Below are 10,513 nucleotides of genomic sequence, written 5' to 3'. Positions count from 1 at the left end.
ATACTCGCTTTACGTGGATGATGCGCAAATACATTTTTCGTCCTGCAACCTCTCCAGTTGTGAACAGCAACTGCAGCTCACAATAAACAGAATGAGCAAGTGGACAAATGAAAATGGTTTTAAGTTTTCCCTAGAGAAACCTGTGTGTGCGCCGTTTTCCCTACGACGAGGTTTGACTTTGGACCCAATCTTACAATTGAATAACATAGAAATATCGGTGAAGCAGGAACATAAATTTTTAGGCATGGTCTTCGATAAAAAGCTTACATTCAAGTTTCATTTAAATGAAGTAAATCAGAAGTGCTTGTGATCCTCTAACCTCCTTAAGGTGCAGTCACATATATCTTGGGGGTCTGATAGACGATGCCTCCTACGTTTGTACAATGCTTTAGTTCGGTCACGCCTGGATTATGGAGCGATTGTTTATGGTTCGGCACGACCTTCCACACTAAGGATGTTGGATCCGGTTCATCACCTCGGACTCCGGCTTGCCACTGGGGCATTTCGCACGTCAACCGTATTAAGCTTGTATGTGGACACTCATTGAATGTCTCTTGAAAAACGCCCACAGCACTTGAGCCTGTGTTATTATTACAAAGTGCTGACGGATCCGAAAAATCCTGCGTATAGTATCTTACACATCCCTCAGTTCTATAATTTGTTTGAAAACAAGCTAACAATTGTGCGCCCCCTGGGATTTCGAGTTCAAAGTATCTGTCGCTCTCTCAACCTCCCTGTCCCTTCCGTTAGTGATGTTAACTTGCTAAAATCTATAAAGAATCGCCCCTTGGAACGAGCTACCCATATGTTGTGACTGGTCTTTCACCAAACACAGTAAGAAGACCGTTGCTCCACAGGTTCTTCAGCAAGAGTTTCTATCTTTGCAAGAAAGAATATTTAGAGGTTGCACTGAGTACTATACCGACGGGTAGAAATCTTTTTGTTCCGTTGGTTGCGCAGTTATATTCTAGTAGCTTTAGAAGAGCTGTGCAGCTTGACTCGATGGCAAGCGTCTTCACTGCAGAGATCTATGGTATTTTATTAGCCATTGAGCGTATTCTGGACAACAGTGTGTATTAAACGCAGTCATTTTTGTCGATTCACAAAGAGTCTTAGCTGCTATTTCTTCCAGAGTTTCCACAAAGAATGTACTTACACAACATGTTCGTTTTAAAGTAAACAGAGCTCTGCACCTTGGATGTAGTATCAAATTTTGCTGGGTACCGAGTCACGTGGGAAAATCAGGAAATGAAAATGCTGATCGCCTGGCTGCATCTGCCACAGATTCAGTAGCATCATCCGGCCTGCCCTACCAGGATTTTAAACCACTTTTAAAGAAATCTCTTTTAAAGACTTGGCAGCTAGAATGGGACACTGAAACCAACAACAAACTCCAAGTGGTTAAACCAATGATAGGCATCTGGGAAAGTTCATTTCACAAAACACCGTCGTATCGAAGTTCTGCTTTGTCGCTTGAAAATCGGCCCTTCACTTCTGACACATATGCACCTCCTCTGGGGCGAAGAAGTTGCACTCTGTGCCTATTGTGGGGAATTACTTACAATTTTACACATTCTATGGGAGTGTAGGGCTTTTTTTCCTGCAACAGTATGATGTTTGGCGCTCTATGGCCTAAGGTGCCTTTGTGCCAATAAACCCCAATCAATCAATCTATGGGAGTGTAGGTTTTATTATCAAACGCGCGTATCATGTTTTCCAGAACATTTTGGACACTATCTACTCTTTCATCTTATGTTTCTACTTGGTGACAGCGCTTTAGTACCACTTAGACAGGTTTTAATTTTCTTAACAAAACTGGTTATCTACACCAGTTATAAAAAGTCTCTAGCCTAGCATCTGTTGCTCCCGAATATTAATAAACATTTTGTTTGGCACATTATGGCCGCCGTTCCCGCTGCGGCATTAAAACCTTAATCTTACTTACTTTAAAAAATTTTAAAAACACGATTTTGCAGGAAGAAGACATTTTCCTACTTCAAGAGCATAGGCATGCCCGGACATGCACCAAATATAATATGGGGAAACATACGAGAATACCACAAAAACGTAAGTAGAGTTTCGAAAACGTATCCCTTGTTTATTAAGATATAATTGTCACTATAGCTACATACAGCTCAGGAAACGCATGGAATGACTTATGTTGACACTTTTAGCCTCGTGAGTCTTTTTCTTCGGTGGTAATATTGGCTGACGCCTCAATCTCATTGACTGCGTAGTGATAATAATCTAGACTCGCCACATTCGGATTTTCTTAAGTTGTCGCCCTACGGAAATATCGTAGATGTATAAGATAATTTTAGTAGAGCAAACACATATGCTGAGATAAGGTCATATAAAAGAATATAAGAACTTTATAGTAACGTATAAGAAGAATATAAGATAATATAAAAAGCTATAAAAGCCTTCTTATCAGTTCAATATAACTTATCATATTTTCTTGTATTGTTCTTATGCGTTCTCATCTGATTTTATCTCACATGATATTATACAAAGATAGTGTGCATACAGATTCGAACGCCATTCACCGCGAGATCTGTGCTTCGAATGCCTCATGGCAATGAGTTCAAAAAGAAATTTGGCACGTGGCATTTGCACCACGGATATTGCGGTGACTTGTCGACTGGCTTTTGTAGGATGTATATGCATGAGCAGTGTGACCCCGGCTTTAGGGTCCTGCCACGGTATGGTTGTGGACACATCGATAGTTTATTTTCCTGTGAACTTGAACTTTCTGAGAGGGATTCGCCGAGGAGACGTACAAAAGGTGCATTAATAACAAGAATATTTGAATTTCGAAACGCATTTTAAGAAAAATATTAGATTTATGTGACAGATTAAGGCGGCATGCGACAAAAATATTTTCTAGAGATTTTACAAGGCGTTGAACGAACGGTGCCATACTTATGGTGAGATTTTGGGCAAGTTCGTTTGGTCCACTTGTATATGCTGATTTCATCAACAAAAAAACGCAGAGAAAGATATAAAAATATATTTTCAATTTATCACAAATCCGAATTCATCTGGAAACTAGCGCTTGCATGTTTGTTTCGGTGAAGTGGCTTAAAGGAGCGATGCAACAATTTTTGTACTTCGCGCAAATACCGCTTAAAACGGATCCCTAACGTTAATGACCTATGAAACACGCGTTCGTTTTTCACCCCACGCAATAGAAGTCCAGAAAAAAAATCAAAGAAAAACGAGCAGCGTTCACCCCCTCAACTCGCAGCCAGAACAAGCGGCCACGTGATCTGGAGCCGATTATATGCCGCCAGTGTTGATCATAGCCATGCGCTGGGTTTGGCAAAGCGCAGGACACACGCTGAGTTCCAGACATTGTTATGGCTCGGCTGTTGTCGTCGTTGCAGCGATTGGACGCGGGTCCAATCTACAAATGCTTCTCGAGCTAGCAATTATCACGAGCCCAAGTCGAGTGCCCACGCAATGCTCGGGTCCAATCTATAAACCGCATTCAAATATCGTCACTTGGGTGTACTGCGATCCCCACGTTACGTCACCAAATTTCGCAAAGGAGAGATTGAATGAAAATGATCGCTTTTGTCCTTGAAATGACACCGCAACAAAGAAGTTTCTTGGCAAGTGGCGTTGCGTGCGAGTATCCTTGAGTCTTAGGTGTGCCAGTAAGCTCATGTGTCAAGTGAAAAACATTCCAATTGAATATCGTGGCACAGCTCCTTTAAATGACATCCACTTCAAGCGAGTTTTACATAGCTGCAGTCCTCTTAAGCGGTGCCAATCGATATTTAATTTTGTGTTGCTTAGACATTGCATAACTGTAATAAGCTTTCTTCCCTTTAAGACAAAGTTTCACATCTAGTTTCCCCCCTAAAAAGTCAGTAGAAGTCAAAATAAAATTTTCCGTGTAATTAAAGGGACCCTGAGGAGGTTTCTGAGATCGCTTACATATGGTGATAACTCACTCTGCGGGCTCTGAACATCCTAGAAATTCCTAAATCACGATCATGCGCTGCGGATTTCCCTATCAAAAGACAAATCAAAGATCGCAACACACCGAGGTCATCTCAGGTGATGGAAGGAGCATGTTCTGGCAGCCGGATGACATGTGACCAATAAAAACACAAGATTTCGTAAAGATCGAAAACGTTATTACAAAATGTATATGCTTTTTCAGGTGCTAAAAGCAAATAAGAGTGTGAGACAAATGCTAATTTTTAGCGGAGGGGGAATATAATACCGAAAAGAAACGATTCAAAAACAACGCAATCTGCTGTTTTTTTGTTGTTGTTTTTTTATGCGGGAGTGATATATTTCGGCGACAGGTGGTCTGCTTTCAAGCATCGCAGATCATCGGTCCTCTTCACGCGGATTCAGCTGGATTCTTTCATCGAGAGCGTCTGCTGCCTCAGGGGGACTGGCGCCTTCCCGGCGCGGTTGGCGTGGCCGCTGTCGTAATTGTTTGCTGCGCTCGCTGTACTCGAATTTACAGTGTCGTGCAACGGTCTCGCATCATCAGAGATGGACCCCATGTAGGCTGAGTCAGTCACAAATGTGCCCTGTGCACATACCTTATTGGCTCTCATTTTCGCCCCTCATCTTCCTTTACAACGCTTACACACACACACACCCATATCGGCCGCTCTTCGAAGCATCGCTTCCTTGAGAGGCATCGGGTTAGCGAGAGCCATGGCGCGATGAAGCGATGGCTGCGGTGGTAAACGATTGACTTTCTCTTCTACGACAATACGACTGACTAAAATACCTCTCCAGAGTCCGGTTGTCCTAGCTATCCTTGCGGCGAGACGCGCGCATTTGAGATATCATTCCACGGGTCGGAGAGTGCTTCTGGTTTCGGAGCAAGCTCTTTCCATCGACTGAGATGACCTCGGTGTGTTGCAATGTTTGATAGCTTTCTTAATAAAGAACTCCAGCGCCTATCGTCTTGATTTAGCGATTTCTAGAATGCTTAGCGGCAGCAGAGTGAGTTACCGTCGTATTTAGGCGCTTTCAAGAACATCCCCAGGGCTCGTTTAAGGGAGTTGTAGATGGAATCAAAATTAAGCGCTTTGTGTTTAATCTATGGTCAAGTATTGTAACAAGATTTGACCACGCGGGAGAAACTACGACGCGCTTTCAATGCTATACGACATATTTCGTGTTTACACACTGAAATAAGTATGCACAATAGTCACTGAAAGCTTAACAGACGCCGTGAGTGGCTTATAATGTTCCCGCTGCTTGCGTCGTGATTCATCCTTAGGCGTGTTGTCGACAAATGCTGCCATCTCATTGGCTAAAGAGCGATAATAAGATGCCTTAGAGTCTTAGACTCACCAAACCCAACATCTCTAATGCTGTTTGTGATTATACCTTTCACATAAAATACGAGCGCTAAAAGTTTATTCAATAAATTAACGATTTTCGTAACGATTTGACGCAAAACATTCTTCAAGAGGGCCTCGATTAGTTTCAGAACATTTGTGGCACCTTCTGTTTCAGTTTTAGCCACCTAAAAGTCTAAACTGGCGAAAGTTTCTAATGATTTGCTCGCCCAATTCTTGCAGATTACAGTTTTCCTCTCTTTCCCTAGATTCTACAACGGTGACATCCCACGCTAGTTGTGAAGGACCTGGACTTCACAACTAGCTAGCGTCACAAACTTCCAAAACTTTACTGACCGGACGTGAGTTCATAGCGACTCAATAGTTAGTTTCTCTCTAAATTCATCCCCAGCCCATGCGAAGACCTGTTAGAGCCAATCGAACAGCGCTAAAAGTGCATCGTCATGCTGCTCATCGTCATTGGGCATTTACCATCACCAGCTAAGCCAATATCGCAGACGAAAAAATAAAAAACATGGTCACGGCGCGTTCGCTGTGTATGATTGGTTGAGCCATAAATGTCAAACGCTCCAAGTTGAAAGACGCCATGCCGAAGAACTTTTGGGGCTGCTCGATCGGCTCAAATCCTAGCCTGGGCAGCGGTCGAACTTATACCCGTGCTACATGGGCAACTCGAATGCCATTTACAATGAATGACATTCGTGTGATCAACGAATCGGCTCGCGATCTGTCGCGCGTGGAACGCCCCACGCTCGGAGTGTCGCGCGCTGATTGACCGATCGTTCAAATGTCCTTCGCTGTAAATGGCATTCAAGTTGCCCCTGTGGCACGGGTATTACAGTGAAACGGAGAGTGGTACCCGTTACGCTACATCCAATTAACATCCATTACGTTTTTTTCTGTAACTGACATATCGTCTGATGATATTCCAGATAACTATATGAGAACCGACGAAATGCACCCTTGTCTCGAGAATGCTATTCTGAATGCAAAGGGGACACAATGGAGAACACTGCGCGGTTACCCTTCCTTTGGATTTGTTATAACGAAGCTAAAACAGGTACGTTTGGATGCATTACGTACATTTACGCAGATAAAAGATCCAAAATGATCGGCGGTCAATCTACAATAGCCGCGCTTCCCCTGGCTAATAGTGAGCACCTAAAGCGCCTTCGTTGAGCGGATCCTTGGGCCCCTCGCGAAATTCGAGCGATATCTCCTTGAGCCACTTGTCCATCTGGAGCCGGTGTAGGGCTCGCCGAGAGACTCTAACCGGTCCCTGGGAAGTGGCGGAAAGCGTTGAGCGATACGAAGTTCAGCGTTCAGCGATTCACGGACCTCCCTCCGTCTGTTTCGGTGTTGGGGGGGGGGGGGGGGGGGTGCGGAGAAATTACTAAGGAAGGTAAAAATGGGACCTCATCAACTCGAAGAAAGACTGAACAAAAGATCACCCTGGTGTCTTCATGTCGCCTGCAGAAGCTCCCTACCTCTAAGGTACAGCCAATCACACGTTCTTGTGGCTGTCGTCAAGGCATTCGCTGTTGCTGTCTGTCCTCAATATTCCGAGAATAAGAAAGGGAAGGGGACGACAACGAAAAGGAAATCCGTGCTGTTTGCGTGGCTAATATCCACGCTGAAAACATACGTGCGCGCCACTAATTTCACGCTTTTCGCAAAACGCACTCAATATTTATTTTTATTTTTTTTTTTTTTGGCTTGGAATGGCCGTAATTTGTTTGGACAGCCCTTGGTGCCGTACGTCTAAAGCAGGGCATGCGGCCCGCGGTCCGCGACTCGCTGAGACGCGGCCCGTAGGCAACCGACTACGAGTCCCGGTTCCCATGCACTAGAAATGTCATATGTCATCGTGATCTCATCTCGCCGATTCCCTTTTCCTCAAAAATAGCTCTGCTCTTTTAACGTATTCACATTGTTTATACCTATCTGTGTTCACTTACTGTTTGTTTCGCTTTTCCTTCTTAGCTTTCTGTAATGTACAACAATTCCGCTACTAGGCTACAAGCGCGAGCTCTTCGTTGAAAGACGCATCTCGGCTGCGCGAACTTTCTATTAGCAGGAGAAACGGTTAGAGATAAAGCTGAAAACTCGAGATTATAGCCTTAAAAAATATGATCATTAAAAGACAAGTGCCAGAAAAGCAAGAATTGTCGAATTAACCGATTTATTTTCTTTTGAGACATATGTTGAGCTTTGTTAATTTCCGAGTGAATTAAGCAACGGGAAGGACAGTTTGCGTTCTTGTTTTATTGAAAATGCCAGCACGTTGGCAGTGCGGTGTCATCCCAATTGTTGTCACATCAGGCCTGGGCCCAAAGAGTTATATAACCCCCGCCCCCGCCCCTCCTCCCCCGTCTTACGTTGGCCTACGACCTTCCAGGTGTGGATATCTGGCCCCCCACACATAAACGAGTTTGAGATCACTGGTCTAGAAACCATGGGTCTCCGAACTTTTTGGCTAAGGAACCTGTCGCTGTCTCGAGGGCCATAAGTAAATAATAATGAGGAAAAGCTAAATAACAAATCCTATAGACAAGTGTTTAAACACAAGATTGAAAGAGTAAACATTAAAAAACAAGAATATAAGGGGGCATATATCTACGTTATTTATAAATTCAATATTTAGCTAATTATGACATTGCAGAATAATTGGGAGCCACAAAACTCAACAAGCATAAATCAAATTGCACAAAAACTTTGCCATGTTCTAACAGGGCAGAAGACTAATGAGAATGATAAGACTGATGCTGACGATATGCAATAGATACGACACCGGACACGTAGCAGAATGTTTACATGCGAATGCAAAGGAATGTTAATATACGTGGTTTTGTAAATATGAAAAAGGATACTACTAATACTAATAGTAATAATTGTTTATTATTCCGCGCTTCAGAGCGACCGAAGTCTTCACAGGGTGATGCTGATGATGACGCTTTCCAATGTATAAATATGACGGGAAGACACAGCTTACGATAGGCAGTTTTCTTTTTTTTTTTATAATGTAATTAAATGCAAACGTGCAAGCGAGCTGGACAAGAATGATGAAAATAATTTAGTAAGGTACGTTGTTGGGCTAGTTGGTTCATCTTAGTAAAACATATAAAATAGCGCAACAGAAAACAAGGACAAACAGCGCCTGTCCTGTTTACTTCTTGTCCTTGTTTTCTGTTGCGCTATTTTATATGTTTTACTAAGATGAAAATAATCCCTGGAGAAGGGGAACAAGAGGGAAAAAGGACAAACATAAATCTCCAAACACAGCTAAGTGACTGGTGAGCGACCGACTCCACCTGTAATGGAGAGGTCCCGGGTTCGATACCCGGACCAGGTGGATTTTTTCGGTCGCTCACCAGTCACCTAGCTGTGTTTGGAGATTTATGTTTGTCCTTTGTCCCTCTTGTTCCCCCTCTCCAGGGATTATTTTCATCAGGCAGTTTTCTCTCGTTTTCTCTGGTATCTTCGTTTACGAGTTGCTCTGCGTTTCTTTACGCGCGCTTAGTTTTGCGCCTGGTGGGCCTGCTGGAAGCGCTTAGCGGGCTTCATTGAAAGAACCGTGGCCAGCCGCGGGTCGGTCGGAAGACCTTTCCGGCCAGGATTGAGCCCGCAAGCCAGGGTTCGGAGTCCCCTGGTCTAGAGCACGCGGTTCACGTCGTTCACAAAATTCCGCTAACTTGTAGAGGGGACTACATTGACCAAAAATGCCGTTGTTTACGGTAAATGATACGATGCCTGAGCATGAGTGATCAAAACAGACTACGGTTTGAGGTCACCTATTGTTCTACTGCGCAGGTTTCCGGTGGAATCTATCCTTGAACAACTCACGATAATTGGCAGACAACTGGAAGGGGCGGAGGAGGTATCGCGAAACCACTTGAGGCTGACGGTTGAACAATGGAGTGTGACAATTGTTGTGTTAAGCAAACTTCGGTTCCAGTGCGTGACGTGTGGCGACTGACCTGATTGTTGTTGCTGTATATTCTTTTATTAAATGGTTATCTGAGAGTTAGCGCTTCTCTAGTTTAGCAATTCTTATTCTCTGCCTGCATTCTTTACGTGGTGTTTAGCCTTTTTGGCAACTCCCTCATGGAAAATACACAAAAATGAACAGGGTGTTACAAGAAAAGTATTGCGGGGTACTTTTACCGCAAATATAAACTACTTTCGCCGAAAGCTCATTCTCCTCCCGAATGTAACCCTAGCGGTTCGAACCAGTGCCATCGTTTCAGAAATAAGCGCTACGCCGTTCAAAATCTATAAGTATTTTTTTCGTCGTCAATGAAAAAGTGGTCGCTTTGGAGTACATGTAACTGAATGGAACCAATTACTGAGAACGCGCCCCGTTTTTTCCTCGAAAATTTACCTAAATTAAATATAACTTTCGAATGTGATAACTGTTAGGTTTGAAACTTTTGGCGTCTGGTTCAGACCGCTAGCACTATATTTGGCCAAAACATTTACTTTCGGCGAATCAGTGCTGTTCTTTTTTGTTTTCTTTTAAATATCTATATTTCTTCTTTTGTTTTGGGGGGGGGGGGGGCGAAATGGGGGGGGGGGGTGGCGAAGGGGCACATGCTCTACAGAGGAATAGATTAAAGACACCCGTGCATAAACTATCTGTTTTCGAGAAGGCAGCGTTTGTTGACAGGAATGTCTCTCGCACCGCAACGCAGATGATGCCTCATATCAGCGGGCAGGCTGACGTTCTTCTCGACCACCTGGGGGAAGTGTCCGACCTCGGGACAGAGCTGACCACGTTTGAAACGTTTCAGGCTTTGGCAATGGACAACGTAGGCCGGGTCTTCTTTGGACTGAACAGCACATTTCAGCACAACGTCCACGATGCCTTCATTTCCAAGGCTTTGAACGTTATACCCCAAATGATGACCGGGCCCTCCCATTTTATTGCACGTAAGAATTACCCGTCTGCCGCTGATTCAGAATGAGACTTTTGCTAGCGTAAATATAAGTGTTCAAAACATGTCAGCTAAACAATACTGACACTCAGTCTTGGGTAAGTTACTTTTAAAAAGTAATTCGTTACAGTTACAGTTACTTTCAGAAAAAAGAAGCGAAGTTACCGTTACAGTTACCGCAGCAAAAGAGTAACTCGTTACAGTTACAGTTACTTTTAAAAAGTAACAACGTTACTTTTC

General features: G+C 43.6%; 1 protein-coding gene across 1 annotated transcript; it reads left to right on the top strand.

The window, feature by feature from the left end:
* Window positions 1-6,279: 6,279 nt before the first annotated feature.
* LOC121048247 (cytochrome P450 3A17-like) lies at window positions 6,280-10,303 on the top strand. The gene is made up of 2 exons (XM_040504358.1): window positions 6,280-6,399; window positions 10,031-10,303. The coding sequence occupies exons 1-2, from the start codon at window positions 6,280-6,282 to the stop codon at window positions 10,301-10,303; spliced, it is 393 nt and encodes a 130-aa protein (XP_040360292.1).
* The last annotated feature ends 210 nt before the right edge of the window (window positions 10,304-10,513 follow it).

The sequence above is a fragment of the Ixodes scapularis genome, unplaced genomic scaffold (assembly GCF_016920785.2).
Source record: "Ixodes scapularis isolate PalLabHiFi unplaced genomic scaffold, ASM1692078v2 PGA_scaffold2__306_contigs__length_199485367, whole genome shotgun sequence".
In the NCBI taxonomy this organism is placed as follows: domain Eukaryota; kingdom Metazoa; phylum Arthropoda; class Arachnida; order Ixodida; family Ixodidae; genus Ixodes; species Ixodes scapularis.
The sequence above is the reverse complement of the archived record's forward strand: the minus strand, read 5'-3'. Positions and strand labels throughout refer to the sequence as shown.

Coding starts and splice junctions, on each gene's coding strand:
- LOC121048247 (XM_040504358.1), top strand. CDS start 6,280: ATGAGAACCGACGAAATGCACCCTTGTCTCGAGAATGCTATTCTGAAT. Junction 6,400..10,030: donor TTATAACGAAGCTAAAACAG/GTACGTTTGGAT, acceptor ACCGCAACGCAG/ATGATGCCTCATATCAGCGG.